At 57.6% G+C, this 27,612-nt stretch overlaps 2 protein-coding genes and 2 long non-coding RNA genes across 4 annotated transcripts; 3 read left to right on the top strand and 1 right to left on the bottom strand.

Annotated features, from left to right (window-relative positions):
- Positions 1-3,968: 3,968 nt before the first annotated feature.
- On the top strand, positions 3,969-7,275 carry LY6D (lymphocyte antigen 6 family member D). The gene is made up of 3 exons (XM_001505015.4): positions 3,969-5,702; positions 6,344-6,442; positions 6,690-7,275. The coding sequence occupies exons 1-3, from the start codon at positions 5,297-5,299 to the stop codon at positions 6,923-6,925; spliced, it is 741 nt and encodes a 246-aa protein (XP_001505065.2). The 5' UTR covers positions 3,969-5,296; the 3' UTR covers positions 6,926-7,275.
- A 2,044-nt stretch (positions 7,276-9,319) lies between these two features.
- LOC138915490 (uncharacterized) lies at positions 9,320-13,777 on the top strand. Its single transcript, XR_011421498.1, has 3 exons — positions 9,320-9,522; positions 10,006-10,161; positions 13,015-13,777. It is a non-coding gene; the product is annotated as an uncharacterized lncRNA (long non-coding RNA).
- A 2,978-nt stretch (positions 13,778-16,755) lies between these two features.
- LOC138915491 (uncharacterized) lies at positions 16,756-25,771 on the bottom strand. The gene is made up of 2 exons (XR_011421499.1): positions 25,660-25,771; positions 16,756-16,981 (listed from the first exon to the last, which is right to left on the bottom strand). It is a non-coding gene; the product is annotated as an uncharacterized lncRNA (long non-coding RNA).
- On the top strand, positions 17,570-23,716 carry LYNX1 (Ly6/neurotoxin 1). The gene is made up of 4 exons (XM_023649054.2): positions 17,570-17,709; positions 18,735-18,939; positions 19,145-19,246; positions 19,460-23,716. Exons 2-4 carry the CDS (start codon positions 18,888-18,890, stop codon positions 19,654-19,656), a joined length of 351 nt encoding a protein of 116 aa, XP_023504822.1. The 5' UTR covers positions 17,570-17,709; positions 18,735-18,887; the 3' UTR covers positions 19,657-23,716.
- Positions 25,772-27,612: the final 1,841 nt, after the last annotated feature.

The following is a 27,612-nucleotide window of genomic DNA, read 5'->3' as shown; positions in this document are numbered from 1 at the left end:
CCAGGAGTCTCCAGGCCACCGGGCTGCTGCAGATGCAGCCCTGCAGGCTCCCATCCTCCTGTCCTTGGACAAGTGTCAGGAACCCCATCTGTAAGATGCAGGGTTCGGACAGAGGCTGTCCACGGCTGACATCTGGTCTCACTGGACAGTTGAAGTCCTCCCCACACACACTTTGGAAGACAATAGTCCCAATCTGAGAATTTTGTCAGCTGTTTCCAAAAAATCTTTTTTTTAATTCCAGGTTGTCCTAGCAATGTTTTGGTGGGGCTTAAGGAGTGGCAGCACGCAGCAAGGAGCGATTTTCTGTTCCCAAGGGACAGGGGATAAAGTGACGGGGCTGCCGGGGTGTCAAGGAAAGGAATTTAGACCTCTCTGTGTAAGAGATACTTGTGCCAAAGACAGACAGAGAGACCGACAGGGCACGTGATATACCTAAAACATTGACTTCCCTCTTAAGGGTTAGGATCAAGGATGTCCTCCCAAAGCCCCCCTCCCCCAAGTTAGCACATAATCTCAAGTAAAAAGGGCGTGTCTGCATGTCGGGGGTTGCAAGTCCCAGAGCTTCCCGCCAACCACCTGCTGACCTGAGGCTTTCCAAGCCCCCCAGGTTTCAGTCCATGGTCTTTGAGAATCACTGTTTTCTCTTGTCAGGGGCAGGTATGCGTGTAAATAAGAAAGGCAAGAGGGGACAGAAGAGAGAGACACCATTGTAACTATCTCCTAGAGGACATAAGTGGTATGAGTGAATGAATAGATGGATGGATGGGTAGATACGTGGATGGAGGGGTGGGTGGGTGGGTGGAAGGATGGGTGGATGGATGGACGGATGGATGGGTGGATGGGTAGATGGATGGATGAGTGGATGGATACATGGATGGATGGGTGGGTGGGGATGAATGGATGGATGATGGATAGGTGGATGGATGGGTGGGTGGATGGATGAGTGGGTGGGTGGATGGATAAGTGGGTAGGTGGATGGATGGATGGATGGATGGATGGATTGGTGGATGGGTGGATGGGTGGATGGATGGACAGATGGATGGGAGGATGGGTGGGTGGATGGATGGGTGGATGGATACATGGTTGGATGGGTGGGTGGGGATGAACGGATGGATGATGGATAGGTGGGTGCATGGGTGGGTGGGTGGACGAGTGGGTAGGTGTTGGGAGCAAGTAAGGGCAGGGGAGTGAGGAAGGAAAGTGAGGAGGGCTCCATATTCTACCCTGGAAACTATACCCACACCGTCGTGGACCTCAACCATTCACAGCTCCAGGCTACAAGAGGAGGTACAGTGGGCCAGGCATAGCAGAGGAGAGAACCCAGGGGTCTAGCATGGGCACACACCCTCTGCCCTTACCTAGAACCCTGGAAGGAGCTTATCCTAGCCTGGGGAGGGTCACACTCCAGAGGACGCGCCTCTCAGGCTCATTGGGTCTGCCCCGCCAGGGCTCCACGTTCTACAAGCCCACCCTGCAGGAGCCTGCAGTCCTGGGACTCCGAGGTCTCCATGGTCGCTGTGTCTCTGTGTCTTTGTGCCCGTGCCCTTCCAGAGGCCCTCTCCACCTACTTGTGAACTCTGCTCACACTCTGAGGGCTGCTCCCACATCACCCAGACCTGAGTCCCAGGGCCTCTCAGGGACACAGCCAGAGAAGCCTACAGTCAGAGCCCACGTGGGGCTCCGTCAAGGGTGAGCCAGTGCAGTCCTCCATGCCGGCGTGCGCAGGGACCCTGGGGGCTCTCTCAGGGAAGTCGCCTGCCAGGCCTGAGAACTGGTTTGTCTCTCTTGGCCCCCAGGAACCTAGGGCTCCGGTCTAGCCATGCCCAGGAACGGGTTGCACCCCCAGGCAGGGAAGGGGGGCCCAGGCGGCTGCCCCCTGGCTTTGCCCTCTGGGAGAGCTGGAAAGAGAGGCCCCATGTGGACAAGGGGCCAGCGCAGAGGGCAGAGCCGGCCTGGAACCCCAACCCCTGGCCCAGCCCAAGGACATTAGCGGCACCCATAAGCCCCACCTGGCAGCGAGGGGAGGGCAACTCCGGGTAAGGGCTGCTGTGGCCAGGGTCCCAGGGGCTGATCTAGGACAGGGGGGCCATGTCAGAGCCTGGGAAGCAGGTGAGAGAGACCCATGCTGAGGCCACGGCTCTCTGGGTAAAGGTGAGTCTCCTGTGCCAGGAAGGAGTGGGAGGTCCAGGCATAGGGTAACAACTCTGCCTCCCACTCACTGGCCAGCGACCCTGGGCAAGGCCTTGCCCTCTCTGTGTCATCCGAGGGAGGCCCGTCTACATGCGCAGGTGTGAGACGGAAAGTGACAGAGCAGGCCCGAGGGAGACACTGCATCGCTCCGGAGGGTGCCTGACTCACGAGGCAGTCACCTCGCCCCTGCTGGGAAGGAGGGAGAGAGAGAGGAGTGTGAACCCCCCGGGGCCACATGGGGCTCAGGCTCAGCCCTGACTCCCCTGCCAGGATGTCCTTCCCTGTTCCACCTTTCAGAGCCCCCCCCCCCACCCCCCGCTCCGCCAGGTCCCTCGGCCTCTCTGATTGGCACACGTGTGGGGGGGGCCACCACAGAGCATCACTTGCCTCTCTCCCATTTCCCCAGCTGCTCCGGGGGCCTGAGGGCCGGCCCATCTCTCTCCTCTCGCTCTCTGATACCCCTCAGTGCTGGCTTTCGGTGGGAGCCCTAACCCTCGTTGAATGGAGGAGTGAGTGAATGGAAGAACGGAGCACCCAGGCAGACGGAAGCGTTTTGGCATTTCTTGGGTGTGGCAGGGGCCAGCACTTGCCCATGTGGCAAGCAGGAACATAAGAAGCCTTGTCCTGAGGCCTCGAGGTTTGCGGGTGCCTCCAGCCAGGGGACCTGACCTGTCAACCCTGGTGCACACCCTCAGCCAGGGCAGGAAATGGGGGTCTTCCAAGGGCTGCACTTCCAGAAAGCCTGATGTGGCTGCTGTGCGTGCTGAGCCAGGCCCCTCTCTGGGCCACACCCCTCTGCGTGACCAGGTGGCTGGACAGCCTGGAGCTCTGGGCCTGGATCGCTGCCTCACCCCCACTCCAAGGCCAGACCTGGGGAAAGCACTGGAGGGCAAGGCGTGGGGAGGGGGCATGAGGGCTGCAGGAAGAGGTCTGGGCTTGACCAGGCACCTGGCTTGCTAGACAGTCAGGTCTAGGGACCTGCCGGCTCCAGGGACTGAGTGAGAGGGCTCAGGTTCCAGAAAGCAACAGAAAGGGAGGAAGGGAGGAGAGGCCAGTGGTGGTAGAAAGAAGTGCCAGGTCCTGCCCCACTGCCCTACAAGATCATAGCCAGGTCACCGCCTGCAGGAAGCCCTCCCTGAGTGCACTGTCCCAATGACTCCCCATTCTCTGAGGGCTCCTGCCACCAAAATCACCCACTTTCTCCCACAAGTAAACTGTCTAGGTTTTGCGAGGAAGTCCCTAGGTCAGGTGGCTCCCATCCTCGTGGGCAGCCCTGCCAGGGACAAAGGCCTTTCTCCCGTGGGACCAGAACCCAGCTGCCACCTCTGCTCTGGTGTCTGGCCCTGTTCCAGGGCACATGGCCACAGTGACGCCTGAGGTGTCCCGTGGGGGTGGGCAGGTGTGGAGCGGGCCCCTCTGGCCCCAGGTGCAGGGAGCCCTCTGCCCAGCAGCCTCACGTCCAGACCTCCACCCCGACCTGGCAGGCCTGGATGCTGCAGCTCCACCAGGCCCATGGGGAAATCCAATCCCCCGAACCTGTTTTTCCAGCAGCTTCCATGCCCCTCGCCTGAGTGAGTCACCCCTCCCCACCTGCATCTCCCACCCCATGCCAGTCACCACCCTGTCACTGAGCCCTGTGTCAGAAGCACCCTCCCTCCCACCTGCCGTGAACGGCTGTGCTGATTGTGGGAAGGCCGCGGAGCACGCGGGGACTTTCCCTCTCCAGGTGTGGGCATGGGGACCCCACATTACCTGCCTTGTCAAGGGAGACTCCAGCTGCCCTGAGCCAGCCTCAGGAGCCTGGGAACAGCCCACAGGACAGGCAGCCTTCGCAGGCTCCACGGGCAGGGGATGTGGAGCTGCCTTGGGCTTCCTGCCTGCACCCCGCCCTGCTCCCCCAGGGTCCCCGAAGGCACCGCCACACCTCCCCTCCAGCTTTGTCCAGGTGCTGCCGGGTCCAGAAACTGCTTCGGGGGGACAGCACATCCTGGGAACCCTGTGATGCCACCCTAACTTTACCACACGCAGCTGGAGATAGGTGAGGCCCAGCTCAGGAGCTGCCTCACCCAGGGACAAGCCGGGAGGAAGGGTCAGGGGGCCTGGAGCCAGATCTGACTGGCCTGAGCACATGGTGCTCCCAAGAGCCTTAGACTGGCTCCAACCCCCGCCCCACAGCCTAGGGCCACCCTCCTTGCAGCAGGCCCTGCCTCACCAGTCCTTGTGGCACATGTCCAGTGGCAGGGATGGCGCCCAGGCCAGCCCAGGGCTGTCTCTATCTGTGCCCTGGCCCCACTCACCGTTGGCGTGGCCCTCCAGGGCAGGGACAGGACAGGCCTCTGTGGGGCCCAGCCACACCACCCAGCAGGGGCTGCCCGGCACAGCAGAGCAACAGTAGGGTCCCAGGGCCAGCAAACAGAAAAGGACCCGTGGAGAGAGTGCAAAGGGAGAGGGTTCCTGTGCTCAGAGTCCCGAGTCCCTCCCAGGAGCACTGCAAGAGGGTGAGGGTGGGAGGGGTCTGCCCAGCACCCACCGGTGGACCCTGCCCCCAGGACCCTGGGCCCACCACCTGCCAGTACCAGAGCAGAGATGCGGAGAGCAACAGGCCCAAAGCAGGACGGAGGCAGCTGCTCTTCGCACAGGGCTGGGGTGGGGAGCACGGAGGAGGAAGCACTTGATGGGGTGGGGTCCTGAGGCCCCGGAAGGGTGGGAGGCAGGGTTGGGGGAGACAGGACGGACCTTCGGTTCACCCTGTGCAACGAGGGCTTCAGCCTTTGCCTCCACGCCCCGCCCCTCCTGTGATGCATCAGGTCCTGCTGGGCTCACCTCTCTGCAGGCACATCTGCAGCCTTGTTCCTGCTGCCCCCAGGCCCCAGGATGGCCTCTCCTCCCCTCCCTATTCCTGGCTCCCCACTTCAGCACGGTGCAGTGCTTCCCCTGGGCTCCTTTCCTAGGGCTCCCCTGCGTGGACCTAGCAACCCTGGCCCAGAGCCCAGGCAGGCAGGGCCAGTGCCTCCTCCTGCCTCCTTGGCTCCGTGGGCACAGACCTGGGCACCCACAGGGCACCCACACAAGCTCGTGACTCTGTGACCCTGTCTGAGGGTGGGCAATGCAAGGAAGGGGGTGGAAGATCAGAGACAGCGTGATCCAGGAGCGGACAGAGGGCTGGAGAGAGGAAGATGTGGCAGTGAGCTGCAGTGTCAGTGGAGGTCTCTGTCCACAGCCTGGAGAGGGGGAGGCAGACCCCTGCCCTGGGAGGAGGCTGCCAGGGGCAGAGGTCCCCCCAGCTGGCAGGGCCAGGCAAGTGCTGGGCCATGGGTGTGGGCCAGCCAGGGTGGGGCAGGTCCCTGTGGAACGCTGCTGCCTGGCAGACTGCCCACCCCCGCCCCTCCTGCCAGCACCTGTCCCAGCTATAAGGCCTCCCAAAAGGAGGGGCCCCCACTGCTCCCAGAGACGCCCCGAGATGAAGACGGCCCTGCTGCTCCTTGTTGCCCTGGCTGTGGCCGCTGGGCCAGGTGAGGGACTGACGAGGGGGCTGGGGTGGCGGTGGGCAGCACTGGCCAATGGGCCAGACACTGGAAGCCTGGAGTTATTGATCTTTAGGCACAGAGAATCCTGAAACTGTAGGGTGCTAGACTCAGAAATTAAAACAAAATGAATCCCATATCCGGCCCATGCCCCTCCTGCTCCCCAGGGCCCCCCGGACAGCCTTTTCTCCCACAGGCTCAATGCGGCCAAGCTGACGGCCCCTAGGGCCCCAACCCAGCCTCAGGTCCTCAGAACCATGAGCTGCCCACCCAGAGATGCCCCTGGAGTGGGGGACTTAGCAGGTCCCAGAGCTCTCTGGTGCCCTTGGAGAAGGGGCTCCATGCACCTTGTCCTGGCCACCTCCTCACCATTCCTCTAGACATGCCTAGCACAGGACACCTCCTCCAGGTGGGTGACAGGGACTGTCACCTCCTGGCTGCTGAGGCTGTGTGCAGGACATCAGCCCTGACAGGGCCCGGGGACCTAAGAGGGGACTGGCCTAGGGCAGGAGGGGCAGAAGGCTCTGTCCAGGAGGGGTCTTTTGGGGAAGTGAACCCCAGCCTCCCTGTGTCCCTGAGAGGCCTCCCTGGGGCTGGCTGAGACCTCTGCCACCCTCGCCGCCCCCCAGCCCAGGCTCTCCGCTGTCACGTATGCTCCAACTCCATGAACTGTAAGAAACCTCAGACCTGCTCACCCGGCTCGCGCTACTGCAGGACCATGTCCAAGAGTGAGTGATCTAGGGGCACGGGGCCAGGGAAGGGTGCCCCTGCAGGCCACCTTGGAGCTCTGCCCAGGTGTCCCGGGGCTGGGGGACCATCCTCGGGGAGGCTGGTGGGAGTGACGTCAGGGGCGGCTTGGTGGTGGTGGCCAATGAGGCTGGGAGCTGGGATTTGGGGTGCCATGGATGATGCAAGCTGGGTGAGGGGTGGGGGTCGGAGGCAGCCGCCAGCCTGACCATGCCCACCTGTTCCCAGTGGAGCCCCTGTCGGGGAACCTGGTGGAGAAGGACTGTGTGGAGTCGTGCACGCCCACGCACGGCCTGCAGAGCCAGGTCAGCAGGGGCACAGCAGTCACCCTGTGCTGCCAGGAGGACCTGTGCAACGAGAATCTGCAGAGCAGCGCGCCGGCCCGCACCCTGCCCACCGGTGCCACCCTCGGCCTGGCCCTGGCCCTCGGCCTCGTCGCCCTGATCTTGGGCCCCAGCCTGTGACCCCCCAGCGCAAGGGCTCCTGAACCTTTCCCAGGGCTTCCATGCCCCTCCCACCCTTCCCTTCCCTGCCCCGAGGGACTCCACGGCCCCCTCCCTGGCCATGACGGGGGCGTTCAGACACCCTGGGTTGGGGGCTCCCTCAGAAGGGCTCGGGCCAGGCCGTGCGGGCGTGGAGAGCTGATGACTTGAAGCCACTCTCTCCCCTGAGACGAGAGGATGCCCCTCCCTGAGCAGTGTGGAGGGCAGGGGACAGAGGCATTCTGACCCCTTCTGATTTCATATTCATTCTGTTTGGTTTCTGTTTATTTTTCTACTCACACCGCTGCACAGGAATAAATGATTGAAAATCAGTCTGGTTGTGTCTGTGCTATTCCAGGAGTCAAGAGGGTGGGCGAGAGCATCAGGCCACACAGGCCCCCAAGTCCCAGGGCTTGTCACCCAGGGCCAGACACAGCAGCATGCACGATGCCTGAAATGCAGTCACGCCTCACCCTCAGAGGGAACATGACCCTCTCCAGTCACCTCCTCGGAAACTCCAGAAGAGGAGGGCGCCCCTGGGGAGGCGGAGCAGGGCGCAGGGCTCCGGTGGCCTGGAAGGCCAGGCCTCTCCCACATGGAGTGGTCAAGGAAGAAGGGCTGCCCCTCTGCCCCTGGGTGTGTCCTCACACCTTGGTCCCAGAGTGTCCAGAGAGGCCGGCTTGGGACACCTCAGACTGTGCTGTGCCTTGGAACTGTGGGGACACTGACTGCCCCAGCCACAGCCAAGGTAAGTCCAGCTTCCTAGAGTTGACCCCATCCAGGTGAGCCTCGCAGCTCCCATGGCCAAGCTCACCAGGGTGCAGAGAGATGGGGTGTGTGTGTGTGTGACTCTAACCATTTGGGTTGCATGCCAGGAGAGCACAGCCTCTGAGGGCCTGGGCTCTGGGTCCCTCTGCCTGGGTTCTTGGCCCCACTGCCTGGGTTCTGGGTCCCTCTGCCTGGGTTCTGGGCCCCACTGCCTGGGTTCTGGGCCTACTGCCTGGGTTCTGGGTCCCTCTGCCTGGGTTCTTGGCCCCACTGCCTGGGTTCTGGGCCTACTGCCTGGGTTCTGGGTCCCTCTGCCTGGGTTCTTGGCCCCACTGCCTGGGTTCTTGGCCCCACTGCCTGGGTTCTGGGCCTACTGCCTGGGTTCTGGGCCCCACTGCCTGGGTTCTGGGCCTACTGCCTGGGGTCTGGGTCCCTCTGCCTGGGTTCTTGGCCCCACTGCCTGGGTTCTGGGTCCCTCTGCCTGGGTTCTGGGCCCCACTGCCTGGGTTCTGGGCCTACTGCCTGGGTTCTGGGCCCCACTGCCTGGGTTCTGGGCCTACTGCCTGGGTTCTGGGCCCTCTGCCTGGGCTCTGGCCCTCTGCCTGGGTTCTGGGCCCTCTGCCTGGGCTCTGGCCCTCTGCCTGGGTTCTGGGCCCTCTGCCTGGGCTCTGGCCCTCTGCCTGGGCTCTGGCCCACTGCCTGGATCTGGACAATGTGAATCATGGTACCCCCGCAAGCACCCAGCACCCAGCACCCAGCAGATGCCCAAGAAGCAGCCCTTCCCCTCCTAAGAGGACCAGAGGCTTCAGGGGGCTGGCCCCACTTTCCAGGCAGCAGCCACCACACTCAGGCCTCGCCATGGGTCAGCACAGAGCCCCAACTCCCACCAAGCCTGGCACCCGTGCGGGCGTGGCCTGGGAAATCCTGTGGTGGTCTCCCCACCCCAGCAGACAGTGGAAGGAGTGGCAGCTGCTGAGGAGGGTTTCTGGACCCTGGGGTCAGTCCCTCACCTCTTAACTCCATAGCCGGTGAGATGTCTCTCTCCCCAGTCCCTGGGGCTCTGGATGTTTGTAAGGGGAGGGGCGATGGCGAGCTTCACCCTTCACCAGGCGGCCATCCGTCGTGCCGTCCGGGATGGGGGCCACCGTGGAACCCCTCCCTGGAGGGCTGCCTGCCCCTCTGCCGCCCCGCCCCGCGCCCCCTACGAGCCCCTCCCACACCGCTCTAGGCCCAAACCCCGCTGGCCCAGGATCGCTCCGGAGCCGTGCTGTCCTGACGCGGTCATCTGGAGCGAGCCGCTCCACTGCCGAGTCTCGGTTTCCTGCGCGTGCCCTTGGCACCCACGTGGAACCCAGCGCCCCTCAATGTCACCTGTGGCCCCGGTCAATGGCCTTGGCACCCTCTGCAGGGCTCTCCCCTCGGTGCCCCCAGGGGCTGCGGTCGCGCCCGGCGCTCCCGGCATCTTCCGAGGGCGGGTCCTGGGGCTGGCGCACCCCCTGGTGGCCACGGGAGAGCCGGGCGTTGGGAAGATGCCGCGCGCCTCTTCCCGGGCTCGGAGCCCCTCTGGCGCTCAGCCCCCGGGCGCAGCGGGCAGGGACTGGAGAGGTCGGAGTCGGAGGTCGGGCGGAGAGCAGAGGGGCAGGGCGCGCAGACGTGTGGAAACCAAGCTGCCGTCCCCCAGCTGGCCGGCCGCGTAGCCGGGATTTGAATCGAGTCCAGGGGGCCAGGGACGGGAAAGGAAAGAGATAAGGAGGAGGCCCAGTTAGCGTGACGGTTACCATGCCCACCTCAAGGCTGAGCTACAGACGGAGGTAAAAAATTGCGTTTTAGCCTTGACTGTCGCCAGATGGCCGGAGCACGGTGTGGTAGACTGTCCCCGCAGTTAGGGCACATAGGAAGCCCCGGGCGCAAGATACACTGGAGCTGGAAAGGGCGACCCATCAGAACTGGACTCGGCCTTAGCCTTGCATGCTCTGCACCTTTTGCCTTTCTACACCAGCCGGCTACCCCTCCTGACGGTTAAGTTCTCGCGCTCCGCTTTGGCAGCTGGGATTCGCCGGTTCGGATCCCAGGCGCGGACCGAGGCACCCCTTATCAAGCCATGCTGTGGCAGGCGTCCCGCATTTAAAACAGAGGAGGATGGGCACGGATGTTAGCGCAGGGCCAATATTCAAAAAAAAACCCAGCCACCCCTAGACCGAGAAGGGGCTCACTTAGCAACTTGCGGTTGAGGAGTACTTTCCTGGTTTTAATAAAGCCTCTTTTTTCTTTAAAACTTATCTTTGCTTGTAAAGCTGCTCGTTTTCGGTTAACACTTCTGGCCACGAGGATGAGATGTGAAGTGGCTGCCTGATCTCCTCCAGAGCGCGACTGGACACTGTGTGCCGGCACACCCCCCAGCCCCTTAGCGGCTCCTCCGCGTCTCCAGCGGCCTCAGGGAGACCGCCAAGGTACCGCCCTCTCACGTCCTGACCTCTCACGCTTTGGGGCGGGGGGAGGGGAGGGGGGGAGGGGGAGGGGGAGGGGGAGGGGAGGGGGAGGGGGAGGGGGAGGGGGAGGGGAGGGGAGGGGGAGGGGGAGGGGAGGGGGAGGGGGGAGGGGGAGGGGGGTGGGTCTCGAGGCGCTTTAAGGAGGGAATCCCTCAGTTTCAGGTTTCTTTAAGGTTTAGCCGGCTTAAAAGGAGCTTTCTCCGTTCGGGATGGCGCCTTTTGTTCTAAAGAGGCAGCAAATAGCCACCCGTCTGCCGCCACTCCTGCGGCCTTTATGTACAAAAATTATGGACCAAACGCTTGCAAGTTCCTTGACACCTGGGTTCAGATCACTTGAGATGATCTAAAATTTCGTTGGCCACAATGGAGCTCCTTCGATATCCCCAAATTGGTTTATTTCGGTGCCCATTTTGAAAAGAGCATATCACACCCCTCAAAGACAATAGGAAGCCTGTTTTAATTTTTTGAGGCTTCCAAACGAGATCAGGAATCTCTTACTGCCTCTTTAAAAGAAAATAATTAAATAAGAAACACACCAGATTAGAGGGTGTCAGCTGCATCAGCGACCGTGCTAGCAAGACAGAACCAAATCTGCACTCCTGTCTCCTTTCTCGCTGAGCTCCTCTCCTTCAACTCCCCCAAAATTCCTGATCTAAAATTAAGCACGTGAAAATGGACAAACTTTTAGATAATTTGAAATTGTAATGGCCATTCTGGGGAAACTTTGTTTCAGATAAGTCCACCTTAAAGGTCACTCTTTGTCTTTTGGTTTTTTTTTTTTTTTGAGGAAGATTAGCTCTGACCTAACATCACCTGCCAAGCCTCCTCTTTTTTTTTTTTTTTTTTTTGGTGAGGAAGACTGGCCTGGCGCTAACATCCATGCCCATCTTCTTGCACTTTATATGTGGGATGCCCACCACAGCACGGCTTGACAAGTGGTACGCAGGTCCACACCCAGGATCTGAACTGGCAAACCCCAGGCCACTGAAGCAGAATGTGAGAACTTAACTGCTGCGCCACTGGGCCAGCCCAAGGGTCACTCTTAAAAGAGAGGATTCAAAACCTCTCACAATGGAATACCTTCTTTGATTAATATGCAGAAGCTTCTAAAAGACAAAATGACGTCAAAAACAGCTCTAAAAAGGATTCTTACAGCAAAAACAAAAGACCTTTAGTAAAAATCTTTGACCGTCTGAGCAAGTCCATCTGCCAGAGAGCAATTTATTCTTTTGATTTTTGTACCTGAGACATAGCTAAAATTTTTAAAGATCTCTGTGTGTGTGTCTGCATGTCAATGTATGTAAGTCTCTCTCTATATTTATTTGTCTGCTTCTAGATGATATGATTTCTAAAAGAGCTCTATTTAATTGGCTTGAAGTAAGGGCTTATATAAATTATTTCTAGGTGGAATAGAAACTAACCCAGTTGTCTTTCAAGTTAACGTGATATAAAATGTTCTTTGGTAAATAAAAGATAGTTTACGTTTGTTGCTTTAATAAAAGCAAAATGAGGGTGATTTTAGAGAGAAAAATCATGTTTAAATAGAAACTATAATACACATTCGTGGATATTAGATTCTCCTTTTGTTCATTGTCTTTGAGGTTTTTGCTTTCTATCTGTCCCCTGGGCTGGATCCTAAATTCTTCTAGTTTCCTCAAATATCTGGTACAGATATTTTTTTCATTTGGAACCGTTGAGAACTGAAACCACTCTTTTTTTCCTGAAGCCCTACAAACTGAAGCTGGACAACTCGACATAAACTTAAGAGAGATCACGACAATAGCCCAAGTTTAGACAATCTTCATACCTGTTGCTATATAAGCCACTCAAAAAGTTTACCTGAACACCTGATGACATCTTCAGAGACATTTCAAACTGCAAAAGATGTTTTGACCCCGACATCCAGAAATCTTCTTGACTGGCTGTCCCCTGGGCTCAGAAATTGGCTCCAATCATTAACCTTATTTTCTTTTTGTTTCGTCAGATTTCACCTGAGGTCCCAGGCCCAAACCTTGATTGGTTTACCGGCCTCTTCTCCTGGATTCCCCAAGGATTGAGATCTGTTATGGAGGGGATACTAAACTTTGGGCTGTCTATTTTGCTAACATGTGAGGTCGTCTATGTAATTATAAAATGTGGACTTAAGTGTTGTTCCAAAGTGTTCCAAAGCCATTGATCAGAGCACCAAAATATCAGTCATGCAAAGCATGCCTCACTCTCCCCACCTGTACCCAAAAGCATTTTAAAATAAAGGTAGGGGCTAACCCTGTGGCCGAGGGTTAAGTTCGTGTGCTCTGTTACAGCAGCCCGGGGTTTCACTAGTTTGGATCCTGGGCATGGACATGGCACCACTCATCAAGCCATGCTGAGGTGGTGTCCCACATAGCACAACTGGAAGAACCTACAACTAGAGAATACAACTATGTACTGGGGTGCTTTGGGGAGAAGAAGAAAAAAAAAGATTAGCAACAGATGTTAGCTTAGATACCAATCTTTAAAAAAAAAAGAAGAAGAAGAAGGCCCGTTTCCTTCCTCTCCCTTTGCAGAGTCTTTAAAAGTAAATTAATTAATTAAATTAAATAAAGTCACAACAATTTCATTCCTCTAACCCTGATCTTCACTCTTTCACAGCAGGAAGTAGCTAGAGCGGTCTTCACCTCCATTCCCCAAGATTGAGGAATGATCGTAAGACAGTGCGGATTGAAACTGAGAATAGAGGAGCTAAAATTTTCTCTGGATCAGGGTGAAACTGGCCTCTTATGCAAAAGGTTGATGTGGGAAATAAAGTAACCAGTTTCTGAGCTTGTTTTGCAGGACCACAGGAGGACCACTGATAAGAGAGCAGCTGTCTGACAGCCCCGCCTGCCTGACTAAGCATTGCATAGTGGCATATGGATGCCACCCCACCACTGGCAGCCTGCACGATGCTGGTTCAAGTTGCCACCTACCTTCAGCCCATGCTGCCCTCTGATGCCTCCTACCAGGAACTGGATGGGACCCGAGCAGCTGAGAGGGGTGCTTCTCATTCCTGATACTGGCGTTGTGGCTCATCTCTTTTCTTTCTGATCAGTCTGGCCAGGGGGTTAAAAATCACATTGATTTGCAAAGAAACAGCTTTAGGTTGGATTGATCTTCTCTATTTTTCTTTTCTATTTCATTGATTTTTTTTTTTGCTCTTATTTTTATTATTTCTTTTATTTTGCTTGGGGTTTGATTTGCACTTTTTGTTCTGGTTTCTGAAGGTAGGAGCATAGGTCATTGTGTTGAGACCTTTCTTTTCTTCTAATACAAGCATTAGTGCTAAAACTTTTCCTTGTGAACACTGCTGTAGCTGCATCCACTAACTCTGACAGACTATGTTTTCATTTTCATTCAATTGGAAATACTTTCTAATTTCCTTTTAAATTTCTCCTTTGACCCACAGGTTATTTAGAAATTTGTTGCTCAGTTTCTAAATATTTGGGGATCTCTTGGATATTTTTCTGTTCTTGATTTCTAATTTCTAGCCCAAGAAAATAATTTGTATGATTTCTTTTGGATTTTTTTGTTTTTTAGTAAGGAAGATTAGCCCTGAACTAACATCTGTTGACAGTCTCCCTCTTTTTTTTTTCCTCCCCAAAGCTACAGTATGTAGTTGTATATCCTAGTTGTACGTCCTTCTAGTTCTTCTGTGTGGGACGCTGCCTCAGCATGGCTTGATGAGCACCCAGGATCCAAACTGGCAAACCCTGGGCCACCAAAGTGGAGTGCATGAACTAAACAACTATACCACTGGGCTGGCCCCAGTATGATTTCAATCCTTATAAATTTATTGAGATTTGGTTTATGGCCCAGAATATGGTCTATATTGGTAAATGTTTTGTGTGTACTTGAGAAGAATGTGTTCTCCTTCTGCTGGGTGGCGTGTTCTCTGCATATCAAGCAGGTCACATTGGCTGGGAATGTTGTTCAAGTCTCCTTTGTCCTCATTCCTTTCTGTCTGTGTCCTCCATCAGTCATTGAGAAAGGAGTGTTGAAATCTCTGACTCCAATCGTGGGTTTCCCTTTTCTCCTTTCAGTTCTCTCAGGTGTTTTTGCTTTGTGTATTTTGAAGCTCCACTGTTAAGTACATAAACATTTAGGATTGCTGTGTCCCCTTAATGAACTGACCCCTTATCGTTATGTAATGTCCCTCTTTATTCCTGGTTATAGTCTTTGCTCTAAAACCCACTTCATCAGATGTTAAATGTAGTTACTCCTGCTTTCTTTTAATTAGCGTTAGCATGCTCTAGCTTTTCTGTCCTTTGATTTCTCACCTATTTGTGTTTTAATATGTACAGTGGGTTTCTGGAGGACAGGATATTCTTGACTCTCTCTCTTTATCCAATCTGACAGCCTCTGCTTTTTAATTGGGGTGTCTGGCCCATTTAGTGTGACTATTGGCAAGTTGGGTTTCAATCTCTCATCCTGCCATTTGCCTTTTCTTTGCCCCACCTGTTCTTTTTCACTTTCCCTCTTTTTCTGCCTTCTCTTTGATTGACAGATTAATTCTGTATGGTTCCATTTTCTCTCCTTTGTTGCTTTGCTAGGTAGTGTTCTCTGATTTTTCTTTTCTTCCTCTTTCTTTTTTCAGTGGTTACCTTAGTGTTCACAGTGCACATCTTTAACATCTTGTGGTCTATGTTCCAGAAATATACCACGTCACACACCGTACGATAAACCTACAACAGTGCACCTCCATCTTCCTGCTCCTGGCCCATCTGTATCATATGATCTGCTTCCACATTTGCTAGAAACCCCATAATATCCTGTTATCACTTTGGCTTCACGCAGTCAATTGTCTTCTAAAGTAATTTAAAAATAAGAAACAATGCCTTCCTCTTTCCCATTTCAGGCGCTCTTCATCCCTTTATGTGGATGCGTGTCTCCATTTGACGCAGTCTGCCCCGTGCCCACAGGCCTTCCTTCCACAGTTCTCATGGTGCCAGTCTGCTGGAGGGTGATTCTTTCTGCCTTTGCCTGTCTGAAAAACGCTGTATTTCGCCTTCACTTTTCAAAGATATCTTTGCTGGGTATATAATTCTGAATAGTTGGTGTTTGTTTTTGGTATATCAAACATTGCTTCACTATGTTGCCTTGTGCTGTTTCTGACAAGAAATCTGCTGTCATCTTTACCTTCGACCCTCTGTGCATTACGTAGTGTCTGCCTTTAGTGTTTTCTCTTTATCGCTGGTTTTAAGCTATTTGATGGTGATGTGCTTCAGTGTAGTTTTCTTCCTATTTCTTGTGCTTGGAGTTCATTGAGTTTCTGGGTTCAATAGGCTTACAGTTTTCACCAAATTTGGAAAAATTTTGGCTATTATTTCTTTCAAAATGTTTTCTTTTCCCCTCTTCCTGTCCTCTCCTTGTGGGACTCCAATTACACACGTTAGGCCACATGAAATTGTCCCACAGCTGCCTGACACTCTGCTCATTTTTTCAGTCTTTTTTTCCTGTGATTCTTTTTTAGTAGTTTCTGATGTTTTATCTCCAAGTTCACTCATCTTTTATCTGCAGAGTCTAATCCAATGTTAATCCCATCCAGTGTATTTTTCATCTCAGACCTATTTTTCATCGTTAGAAGTTCAATTACGTCTTTTTCTATTTCCCATGGCTCCCCTGACATACTTGTGCTCTCCTCTATCTTCTTGAATATATGAAACATGCTTATAATATCTGTTTTAATGTCCCTGCCTACTAATCCTATCATCTGTGTCATTTGTGGGTCTGTTTCTAATGATTTTTTCTCCCCACTGTGGGTCACATTTTCCTGCTGCTTTGCATGCCCAGTGGTGTTTTCAGATGGGTGTCAGACATTTAACTGGATGAATTTTTACATTGTTGGGTACTGGATTATGTTCTTTTTAAAAATAATTTTGAGCTTTGTCCTAGGATGCAATTAAGTTACTTGGGGACGATTGGACTCTTTCAAGGCTTTGTTTTAAGCTTTGTTAGGTGGGACCAGGTGTAGTCTTTAATCTACGGCTGAGTTGGTGCCTTGACTGAGGCAGGTCCCTTCACAGCACTCTGCCCCATGGCCCACCCTTTCATTTCAAGGTTTCTCTTCTCACTTCAGTTGAACTCCTCCCAGCCCCGTGTGAGCCCTGGGAACGGTTTGGCTTCCTCCTTCTCGCCGGTTCCTTCCTCATCTCTGGGTAGGTTCCTCCAATGTGTGCACTAATGGGACTCCCTGAGGACTCGGGGATCCTCTGGAGACCCAGCTCTCTCTCCCATGCTCTGCCCTGTGAACTCCAGCTGCCTCAGCCTCCCCGCACTCCTCACTCTGTCTCTTCAGTCAGGGGGACCGCGGGCTCCGGGCTCCGGGCTCCGTTTGGGTTGCCCTCCCTGCACTGCGCCCTGTAGCTCCACCATTTGTTTCCCTTCACTCCAGCTCCACTGCCCTGTGCTGCCTGCCATGCAATGTCTCAAAGAGATGCTTCGTTTATTTTCTGCTGTTTTTTAGTTGTTTAAGGCATGGCGGTAAATCCAGTTCCCACCAGTTCATCACGGTCTGATGCTGAAGCCCATGACATACTGTGGTTTTGACGTATGCATTTATTTTCTGCCCATTAGAGCGTGAGCCCCACGTAGGCAGGATATTGGAAACGTTCGTCAGCTTTATTCCGACAGTTACCCCAACTCCTTGCACAGGGGGCACCGCAGTGACTATCTGGCAGACGGGGACCGAGCACCCAGTCTGCCTGGCGAGACTGCCCTCTCGGCTCTGGAGGTTCAGGGCCTAGGGCCCCAAAATGGTTCATCTCTGATAGAGAGAGAGAAAAAAAAGAACTCTTAGGATCAAAGAAAATGTATTTTCTTTCTCATATTAGAAAAAGAATGAAATTTTTAGGGCCCATGAAAATCTTAAATTTTGCCTAAAACAGAACAAAAGCTAAATGTTGAACTAAAGTCACGTAAAAAACAATTATTTAATATTGATATTGTGGTGGGAGGGGTCTGTGAAACGATGGGATCCTTTCAAGGCTGGCTTTCACACTGTGTAGGGTGCACCAGGTGTGGGGACCGAGGCCCCGAGATGCTGCGGGCTACGGAGGCGCGGGGACACGACCACGCAGGCGGGCTGCACAGGGAGCCCCGTCCACGGTCACCGCACCCTGGGGCTGCTCCGCGCAGCACCCCTGCGGAACCGGGCCGAAGAAATGACTGGGAGGGGATGTGGGGCGACTAGGTGACTCGGCGTCTGAGGGTTGCGTGGGTGTCACCGCAGGGCGGCGTACGTGTCTGGGCGTGGCTGGCTCTCTGCGTCGGAGCGTCGGGACGCCAGGAGTCCGCGGGCGGGGGCGGGGATGGGCGGGGCCAAGGCGGACTCTGGGCGGAGCCAGGGCGGGCTAGGGGCGGGGCCTGCGGGGAGCTCAGGCGCGGCGGCGGCTCCGGCAGGTGGAGGCCGCAGGGCGGCGGTGCGGCGCGGTGGTTGCGGGGCACGGACGGACGCTCTGTCAGGCCGGGGGAGGGCCCGGCGAGCGGCCGCGGGTGAGTCCCGGGCGCAGCGGGGGCTCAGTGGTGAAGGTCACAGTTGAGGTCACCGCTACACCCCTCTCCAACTTGGGACCGCAGTCTTTGGGGCGGGGCTCCCCAGGAGGGGGCGGGAAGTGCTGGGGCCGCAGGCCCGGCCTTACTCAGGCCTTCGGCATCCCGAGGTTGACGCCTGGGAAATGGGCCGTGGAAGATGGGTTTTTGTTCTCGGGAAGCGGGGGAGTCTAACTCCCGCGGGGAAGGGACCCGGACGGGAGATCCCGCGGCGGGAGGAGAGTCATAGTCCAGATTTCCCCCAAACCTCTTCCAGGAGAGTGGCATCTCCATTCCAAACACCAGATCCAGTCTGGAAAGCCCTCCCTGCTGTCTTCCCAGGTGCCCTCCTGGGATGCATTCAAAGCGCATTTCCCCACAGGCTGGATGGAGCTCATCGCTGCCAGGAGCTCCCGCAGTGGCCCAGGACTCAGACCTGAGAGCCGTAGGGAGGGCTCTGGAGATCTTCCTGGGAGAAAGGCCCTTAGCTGAGCCTGGAAGTAGCAGGAAGTGGGGACCCAAGCAGGGACACCCCAGGAGCAAAGAGGAGGGCGAGCAGTGAGAAGAGACCCACCCTTGGGCCCAGCCCTGGCCAGGCACCCTGTACCCAGGGTCCTGGGTGGGGAGGGGGCTGTGTGCCAAGCTCCCATAGGGCCCTGCGTGAACGATCCCCTGGGTAAAGTGTGGGGTTTGGCCTGGCACTCAAGGCCCCTCCAGCCTCCCTGGCCTTCCTTGGACCCTGCCCACCCTCCTCTGGCACTGCCCCCTTCAGTCTGCACAGGTCTCCTGTTTTTGCAGGTGCTGGTCTCTCTGGTTGGAATGTCCCACCCCTCCTCCCTTATCATCTCATCTCATGTCCCCTCCAGGAAACCTTCCCTGACGCCCATGCTGAGTTGGGTGGCTCCTCTGCCCCTGGCACCCCTGCCCAGGCCCCCTGTGGGTCCCTCAGGCCCTGCAGTGACCACCTGTCCTTGTCCCCCTCTGTGCAGGGCTGCAGCAGCGCCTCCAGTAGAGCAGGAGCTCTCAGAGGGCAGGGGGTTGGCCAGCCCCCTCTGCGCCCTGCCCCAGCCCCTGCCTGAGTTGCATCCCGGACCAGCTGCTGTCCGCCTCCCCACTCCCAGTCTACCCTCTCGCCTCCAGCCATGGCGCCCCTGCTCGCCCTGTTCCTGGTGGCCCTGGTGGGCCTACCTCTGGGTAAGATGGATGGAGGATGGAGAGGTGGAGAGACTCATATCTGGGGGCAGGCAGGCTGTAAGTGGGGAGGGAGGCCGAATTCCCGCTGACCACATCTCCTGCCAGCTCTTCTTCCCTGGGGAAGGTTATAGGACTGGGGATCTGAGGGGCTGGAGGAGGGGTCTCTCCCTGTTCTGTGACCCCCGTGCCCCCACCTTCGCCCCAGCCCAGGCTCTGGACTGCCACGTGTGTGCCTACAACGGGGAGAACTGCTTCAACCCCATGCGCTGCCCGGCCATGGTCACCTACTGCATGACCACACGCACTTGTGAGTCGGCGGGGTGCCCCCACCCCTTCCTGGGAGACTGAAGGGGTGCTCCTCCCTGCCCCTGGAGGGTAGGGTAGACTGGGGAGGGAGGCTCTCACCTGCCCCAGGATCCTTTCTGGCAGCCCCTGGCAGGGGGAGAACCTGCCCAAAGGCCCTGCATGCTGGGGTCTGGCCCCTCCTGGAATCCCAGCCCACTGCCCTGCCCCTCTGCAGACTACACCCCAACCAGGATGAAGGTGAGCAAGTCGTGTGTGCCCAGCTGCTTCGAGACTGTGTACGATGGCTACTCCAAGCATGCGTCTACCACCTCCTGCTGCCAGTACGACCTCTGTAATGGCGCCGGCCTTGCCGTACTGGGGACCCCGGCCCTGGCCCCCATACTCCTGGTCACCCTCTGGGGTCTGCTCTAAAGCCCCCCTCCCAGCCCCATTCAGGGACAAGGCTCTGAGAAGCACAGCCCCCCGCCTTGCCCCCCCACCCCACACACCCCACCTACCCTGTGCTCTCCCTGAGACCCCATCAGTCACCCCCAGGACTGTCTGCAAGAGGACTCTTGACCTCCCCCAACCACCATGGGGCCTGGCTCCCAGGTGAAGACCTTTCCTTTTCAAGGCTGGTGGGGACTGACCTCCCAGAGGTGGCTGGCGTTGGTGGGAGAGCTCAGCCCCTCCTCTGTCCAAGGATGAGGGCGTCTGGCAAAGTGTGCTGTCTGTGGGCGGTCCTCCGTCAGCCAAGACACACTGATTTGAAGGGAGACGTGCCCCACCTTCCTGGCAGCCCTGGGGTCAGGTGAGGGCCATGTGAGAAAGGCCTTTGTCCCCGTCAGCTGTCCTAGGGAGGAGTGCCAGGCCCATGTGTCCAGGCAGCGCTTAGCAGCCGGGCGGGTGGCTCGCCTAAAGAGGCCTTGCAGCCCTTCCAGCACCAGAGTCGGTTCTGGGTCTGGCGAGGGGTCCTTCTCTTCTTGCTCAGTCAAACCCTTGACCTACCCCATTCCCCACCCGGGCGATGGTCTGTGCGCAGGGCCTGGGACTGGCAGGCACGGGGGCGGGACGGGCAGGTCAAGTTATATTTGGTCGGACGACTGCTGACCCAAGAGCTATTTTGGGGCGAGAGGGAAGGGAGCTGCGCGGTGGGCCGCCCGAGGCCTGGTCTGCAGCCCCAGCAGGCCCGGCGGGGCGCGCCCTTTATGGAGCGGGGCAAACTGCTGCCCGGCGCCGGAGGGCGTTCGCCCACCTAAGTCGGGCAGCCCTGGGGAGCGGCGGGCGGGACCGTAACCTCGGGACGGAGCTGGGCGCCCTCTCGCGGACCGTGCGGCGCTCGGCAGGGGCGGGCGGGGCCCGCGGGAGGGGAGGGGACGGGGAAGAGGAGGTGAGGTCCCATAAAGGAGGGGGAGGGGAGGCGAGGTCCCAGGAAGGAGGGGGAAGAGGAGGTGGGGTGCCAAAAAGGAGGGGGCGGGGAAGCGGGGTCCGGGGAAGGGGGGAGGAGGGCCGCGCTCCCGCCGGTCGTCGCCCAGGGTTCGGTCTGCACCCTCGCGCCGGATGACATCTGTCCAGGCCGGGCGGCAGCAGGATCCCGGCGGAAAGAGTGCGCGGTGAGCCGGCCTTGGCTCCGAAGGTCTCCGCGGGCCTCCAACTCCCTGACTGCCCGCGAGGAGAGAGCAGGAACTCCGCACCAGCTCAAGCGCTCCCGCCTTGACTCTGGGAGTGGCCCTCAGGTGCCCCCAATGCGGCTGGGCGTTGGTACCCCCAGGGACCCAAGAATCGTTGGTCTTTAAACGTCCCCCACCCTAGGTGAGCCCCATCCCTGGACAGGCTGGGAAGCAGGGTCTACCCAGCACTGGCCATCCTTGAGAGAGGGGCCCAGGGAACCCCGGCCCTCCTTCCAGTGAGGCTCGGCAGGGTGTGCAACATCCCTGTGCCCGGGGTCACACTGAGGCCTCCTCACCTGGCCAGTGCCCACAGCCTTGGTGTCTGTGGAGGGTCTGAGGACCCCCCTCAAGCTGGCCCGACCCAAGTGGGCAGGATGGTGGCAAATCCCCATGTGGTGGGATTGCTCTTGGAACCCAGAAGCCCTTGGCTGCAAAGCCTGGCCCTTGTCAGGGGAGCCTGTGCTGGAAATTCCATCTTGAGAGCTTTTCTCCAAGATGACATGGGAGCTCAAGGAGTCAGGACATCCTGGGGGAGCCGGGGCAGAGGTCCTCAGGCAGACTTGGGTTGGACTCCCCAGAGGGTCTGGGAGCATCGGCCTCACCCCAGGCCAAGAGACAGGAAGAAGATGAACCCTAAGGAGTGGCTAGTTGAGTTTCAGCCCAGACAGCAGACCAGGACCAGAATGTCTCTGCCCCTGAGGCCCAATCAAGTGTGAGCCCTTGGGGGAGGCTGGGAGGAAGTCAGAACCCACCCCTGAGCTCCCACACCCGCAGGACCCCCAGGAGCAGTCAGCCTCAGAGAAGTGACCAACCCCCATCCCCACCGAGAGCTGGCTGCAGGGCCCCTGGAGACCTCTGACGCTGGCTAGGAGGAAAGGCAGCCATGGGCTCTGACCTCCTGACTCAGTGGGAGAGGCCTGGGAAGCAGTCATTACTCACTTGGGCAAGCCCTTTGTCCTGGGTCAGGTGGTGTCCTGGGGCAGAGCTGGAAGGAGCCACAGGATCGGTCCTCCCTTGCCGCTCCCCTGCCCCAGTGGGTGATGGAGCAGAGCCCTGCCTGGCCGCCTGTGGGCTGGGGTCACTGAGAGCAGGGATCCAGCAGGAGCTGGGCGAGCTGCGGTGTGGGGGAGCTTACAGCTGCCTCCTGCATTGATCTGTCCTTCCTTCCTCCACCCTCACCTGGTCCGAGCCCAACACCCATCACACTGCCCCCAGTCCCGGGGACCCTGCTGCCCCCCACCGCCATCCCACAGACAGGGTTCTGCTGCCCTTGGAACCCAGCAGGGAGCACAGAGAAGGCTCTCAACTAAGGCTGGGCTGGGCCCCCTAGTGGGAAGGGTGTGGCACTGCAGAACAAAGGGGACTCAATGAACGTCAAACCGGGAAATTTGTGCAGACAGTGTCGAAGGGGATAGAAACGACCATCTGTCCACTTTCCCTGTGGTCATGGTTCTGAGCACTCCACAACAGCCCTGCAAGGTAGGCGAGGAGCCATTATCAAGCCCCTTTGACAGATGAGGAAACTGAGGCACAGAGAGGTGAATTGGTTGTCTCCTGGCCCACCGACCACACCCCCTGCAGTGTCTTCTCCCACCAGCTGAGAGGCTCTGCACCTCCGAGCCTGGGAAGGGGAAGCCAGGAAGGTGGGTTTATAAACGTAGAAGAATCTTAGCGTGTTAAATAATTATGAGGGCTTAGGGTCAGGAAAGCTTAGAAGGAGAAAATTGGAACCAGAGGTTTGGGAAGCCACGAGGGCCAGAGCCAGGGCGTCCGGAGCCAGGGCGTCTGGTGCCGCGTCTGGGTGCCGGGCCGTGGGTGGAACAGCAGAGGGAGGAGGGCAGAGGGACACCAGGCACCCTGGGCGTGTCCCCCCGTCAGGACTGTGGGTCCTAGACTGCTGCCAAGGCAGTGGGTGTTCCCACTTCGGGGATCTCTCCAACAGAAATGAGGGCCTCGTCAATATCGATAGATGCTCGGGTTCTTCCTGTGGCTCTCTGTGGCCTCTCAAATCTGGCAGCCGTCTGAATGCCACTCAGGAGCGGCTGCTTACTCTGCCGTGGCAATACCTCCTATCATATATTCACCTTGGAATACAACTGGGCAGGAGCTGGAGCTGCAGGCCTTGCCCTGGAGACACTGTTGGGTTGGCATCTGCAGCAGGAAGCGCACACCAGCACAGAGTGTCCGGTCTGGCCTGGTTGCCCGAAGGTATCAGGAGGGTGTCAGCACAGAGCCGTGGCCCTGCTGCCAGATGCGGGAAGGGGAGGCTGGCCCGCTACTCTTCATGTCCCTGTAGCGTCTGATTTGCTGTGAGGAACACATGCTTTGTTCATAGTTCCACAGCTCTGAAAGAGGGGGAAAGCGATGCAGGTGCCCCTTCCTTTTTCATGCCCCCCTGCAGCGAGTTTTGATGGATGCTACCCCTCAGGGGGGCCAGGAGGTCGTCATTCACATCTCTGAGCCTCAGCAGTGTTGTTGATAAAATGGGGGTGATTATTCCCACCGAGCTGGGACCTCGTGGGAATGAATGAGGCTGTGGATGTGAGTGCCCAGCCCTGGGCCTGGCACACAGGAGGCCCCAGACGGATGGATGGACAGAAGGACGGATGGATGGATGGATGGTGCCCTTGCCCTTCTATCCCACTTCCGAGGTCCAGGCACTGCCCAAGACCATGCCCTTGCCAGCAGCTAATGCCAACCCCAAGCCCTGACCCTGACCTGCATGGGAATCTGCCTTCAGGCCAGAGCACCTCCCCTGCTCACACTGCACTCCCAAGGACCTGTCAGTGCTCCTCGAGCAAGTGAATAAATGGATGAATAAATGTGTCTGCCCTTCTCTTTCCCCATCGGTCACCTCAGCCCCACCTTTCTGGTCTGGTTTGGCTGGTCCTGCTGGCTCTGTGGGTCCTAGACTCCTGTCCACCCTGGCTTATCTAGTCTTGACCTCGGAGCCCACACACAGGGCAAGGGGATGACCAGTGAGAGGGGAGTGAGCAGGAGAGGCAGCATTCCCAAGAGTCAGTAGAGTGGCCCCAGTTTCCTGGGAGAGAGGCAGACCCACCAGCTCACTCAGTGCTCCCTTTGAGTGGAGTCCCCAGGAAGGCTGGTGGGGGCTGGGTGAGGGAGGCGGGTCCCCAGGAACCTGCTCCACCAACCCGGCCTTCTGGCTCCCTGGTTCCTCCTCTACCTGGGAGCAGGGTCTGAGTCTGCACAGCCCCCAGCCCTAAGGAGCCCACCAAAAGCCGCTTGGGCAGCCAGGGCAGACACACGGGGGTCCGTGGACTGGCAGCACCGCCACCCTACCAACAGCCACCTACACTGCCCCACGGTGCCCTGGCCTCCAGTAGCTTCTGGAAGAATGGGTCCCGCGGCATCAGCTCCTGCTCTCAGCTGTGTCCTTCTGGGTTCTCACCGTCATGGGCCCCTTGTAATACCAAGGGCCTTTCTGCCACCCGCCACCACCAGGGAAAACACCCACAGGTCCTGGGGCCTGCAGCACAGTCAGGACAGTGACCACAATCCCTGTCACTCCGGGCGAGCTCACCTAGGGGGAGTGCTGGTGAAGGCTTCTGGTCCCCATCCTACCCTACGCTCCAGCTGCCGAGCTCGTCCAGCAGAGAAAGGGACGGGCTCTCGGGCCTGTGCTAGACGCTCACTCCAGGACGCCCAAGGGAGACCGGAGGCTGTGTGCTGAGGCCCCAGTGTGTGCCAGGCCATCGCCGTGACCCTTAATCCTGTGACCTGGGCTTATCCTGCTTGATGCACGAGGAAGGAGGCTTAGGATTAAACTAGCCACCAACCCCCGCACCCCGAGGACACACAGCCAGCAAGCCTTGGGGCCAGCCTGGACCCCAGCGCTGCCCCGGCCCCAGCCCAGCTCCTGGGCTGAGCCGACTGCAAGGTGACTGTGGAGCCAGGCTGGGGCAGGGCTGGAGCAGCAGCAGGTATAAGACGGCAGCCTGGGTGCCCCCGTCTCCCTCCAGGAGAACATGTGGCTGCTCTCTGGCTCCAGCTGGCTGCTGCCTTGAGCCTGGAGTAGGGTGAGTCCAGAGGTCTGGACCACCTCCTTCCTAGGTCCTCCCACACTGCTGTGCACCGTCCCTCCAATCTAGGCCACCACTGAGCCCTAGGCTGTCACTCGCCACCTCAGGGGAGCGCGCTTCCCGGCCCCGTCCCCCTCACATGGCCACTAGCCCCTCTTCATCTGCCAGCTCCTACCCGCTGCTTGTGGACACCACTCACAGTTCTCCCCCTACCTGAACCCCCTTCCTGGACCTGCAGGCCCATCAGCTAAGCCCTCATGCTGTCCTTGTCCTCGTAAGGGCTGCCCACTTCTGAGTGCCCTGCCCCCGGCTTGGCACCTGCCTCCCGCCAACCCCACAGGCCTCTCCAATACCACAGTGACCCTCCCACCCACTGAGTGATGGTCCTCCTCCAGCTCGGCCTGGCCTGATCCCCCAGGTGCACCTGTTTCCTGGGCCCACCCTCTTCCAGCCCCCTCCTACCTCTTTGGGGTGGGGTGGGGGCATCCCTGCCTCTCCTCTGTCACACACGCCAGCTCCAGGCCCTTCAGCCCAGATGCCTGCTCGAGGGCTCCTCTGTGACACCCCCCCTCAAACAGGGCTGCCACCCCCGGGGCTCCCCTATCTTCCCACAGAGACCTGAGTTGGGATGGCATCTCCACCCATCCAGATGCCTGAACAAAACCAGCTGACCAGCTGCCCCCCATCCAAGCCCAAGCGGCCCCTGCTTCCCCGGCCCTCACCTGGCAAGGCCTCTGTTTCCCCATCCAGGTCGGTGCCCACCTCGCCAGCTGCGTGGCCCTCCGTGAGATGGCCCCTGACACAGGCCCAGAGCTCCTCCTCCCAGCATCTTGGACCTGCCCAGTGTCCCCACCCACAGGGAGCCCCCTCCTTGCCTGGGCCCTGTGGGGGGCCCCCTGTCCTGCGGGAAAGGACTGTGAGGCTTGGGGCCCAGGGTCCAACACTGACTTCTGAGAAATGCCCGTGGGTCATTGGGGGAGGGACGGACAACAGGGGTGGGGCCCTCTGAGAAAGCCTTTGTCACAGCCAGGGCTGGGTCACAGTGGTCGGGCGGCCACCGAAGGGAGTGGCCACCCATCGGCCTCTCCTCCCCTGTCTCAGCCCAGAGCCAGTGGGTCACAAGAGCCCCGCCCTGTGCTAAGTGTCCACTGAGTCATCTCTGACCCAGAGGCCCCTCCCTGCCTGAGTGGCCCTCTTCTGAAATCCTACCTGCCACCACGGGAACAGGCCTGGGGTCACTGCTCTGTCACTTGAAGAAGGGGGGGTCAGAGCCCTGTGACCCTCGCTCAGGAAGCCCCATGTGTCTCATCATTGCTGGTGTCATCTCCCCTCCGCCCATGGGCAGCACGACGTCCCCCAGGCCTCACACCAGCCCTGCTTCAGTGTGAACACAGTCGGGAGTGGGAGGTGACCCGCCTGGCTGCGCAGTGAGCCATGCAGGACGGGAACCTGGTCTGCGGCACCCAAGGTCCATCGTTTCTCCGCCGTCCTGCCTCCCTCCCCTTCTTCCTTCTTTCCTTCCTCCATCTCAGAGCTTGCTCACTGTGTGCTGGGCCACTCTGAGCGCCGCCCCGTGTCGTCCAGCGCCACTCCGTCCAGCAGCCCATTTCCTGTTTGGAGCTAAAATCTCCTCCTTCTCCCTCCCTGCCTCATTGCTGAAAACCCAAAACCCCTGACAAGGGATAGATTGTTCTTTTTCTTGACAACCCAGCCCCCAGCCCCCAGAATTCATTGCTTCCTTCCTCCCTCCCACCGTCCTGTCAAATGAATAAAAGAAACCTCACCTAAACTGGAGTCTGGAAGGCCTGTAGGGGAGCTCTCACCCCCATCACACATCGTCAATTACACTGACCTGGAAGAGACTGACTTGCACCTCCCACAGGAAGGTGTTTAGACTTTGCTCCCCAGTAGGAGGATTTCTCTCCCTGCCCAGCAACAACCCAGCCAGTGAGAGGCTGTAGCAACTCGACCAATAAGAAGCCTCTATACTTTGGACTCCTGGTTTCCTCCAATGGACTTTTTCTTGCAGCCCTGCCCTACTCCCCCCTTTTCCCTATGAAAGCAAGCCCCCTGCCTTCGTTCTCTGGGTTTGCCTGTGGCTGACCATAAGCTGCATATCCTGAATTGCAATCCTTTTGGTTGTTCCTGAATAAACTCGTTTTGCAGGTAAAAAACTGGCCAATTTACTTTTTAAGTTGACATAGTTGACAAAGAATAAACAAACTGGTCTATCTATACAATGGAATATTTTTCAGTCAAAAAAAGGGAACAAAATACTGATGCATGCTACAACATAAATGAACCTTGAAAACGTTACGCTAAGTGAAAGAAGCCAGACACAAAAGAACGCATATTCTGACTCCATTTATATGAAATGCCCAGAATAGGCAAATCCATAGAAACAGAACGTAGGTTAGCGATTGCTAGGGGCTGAGGGAGGGGGCGTAAGGGGTCATAGCCAAAGGGTAGGGTGTTCTTTTTGAGACAATGAAAGTGTTCTAAAACTGACTGGTGATAGTTGCACATATTTGTGGATATACCAAAAACACCAAATGGGCAAATTGTATGGCATGTGAAACATATGCAACAAAGCTGTTAAAATTGAAAAGAAGAAAAATTTTAAAAGAAAAACAAGACCCAACATCCAGATTGAGAAAGATTCATGACTATATAAG

This window comes from Equus caballus, chromosome 9, assembly GCF_041296265.1.
Source record: "Equus caballus isolate H_3958 breed thoroughbred chromosome 9, TB-T2T, whole genome shotgun sequence".
NCBI classification, from domain to species: domain Eukaryota; kingdom Metazoa; phylum Chordata; class Mammalia; order Perissodactyla; family Equidae; genus Equus; species Equus caballus.
The sequence above is the reverse complement of the archived record's forward strand: the minus strand, read 5'-3'. Positions and strand labels throughout refer to the sequence as shown.

Excerpts from the sequence above, each read along its gene's own strand:
- LY6D (XM_001505015.4), top strand. The coding sequence starts at position 5,297 with ATGCAAGGAAGGGGGTGGAAGATCAGAGACAGCGTGATCCAGGAGCGG. Across the intron at positions 5,703-6,343 it reads GGCTGTGGCCGCTGGGCCAG|CCCAGGCTCTCCGCTGTCAC; the intron begins GTGAGGGACTGA and ends GCCGCCCCCCAG. Across the intron at positions 6,443-6,689 it reads CTGCAGGACCATGTCCAAGA|TGGAGCCCCTGTCGGGGAAC; the intron begins GTGAGTGATCTA and ends ACCTGTTCCCAG.
- LYNX1 (XM_023649054.2), top strand. The coding sequence starts at position 18,888 with ATGGCGCCCCTGCTCGCCCTGTTCCTGGTGGCCCTGGTGGGCCTACCT. Across the intron at positions 18,940-19,144 it reads CCTGGTGGGCCTACCTCTGG|CCCAGGCTCTGGACTGCCAC; the intron begins GTAAGATGGATG and ends CCTTCGCCCCAG. Across the intron at positions 19,247-19,459 it reads CTGCATGACCACACGCACTT|ACTACACCCCAACCAGGATG; the intron begins GTGAGTCGGCGG and ends GCCCCTCTGCAG.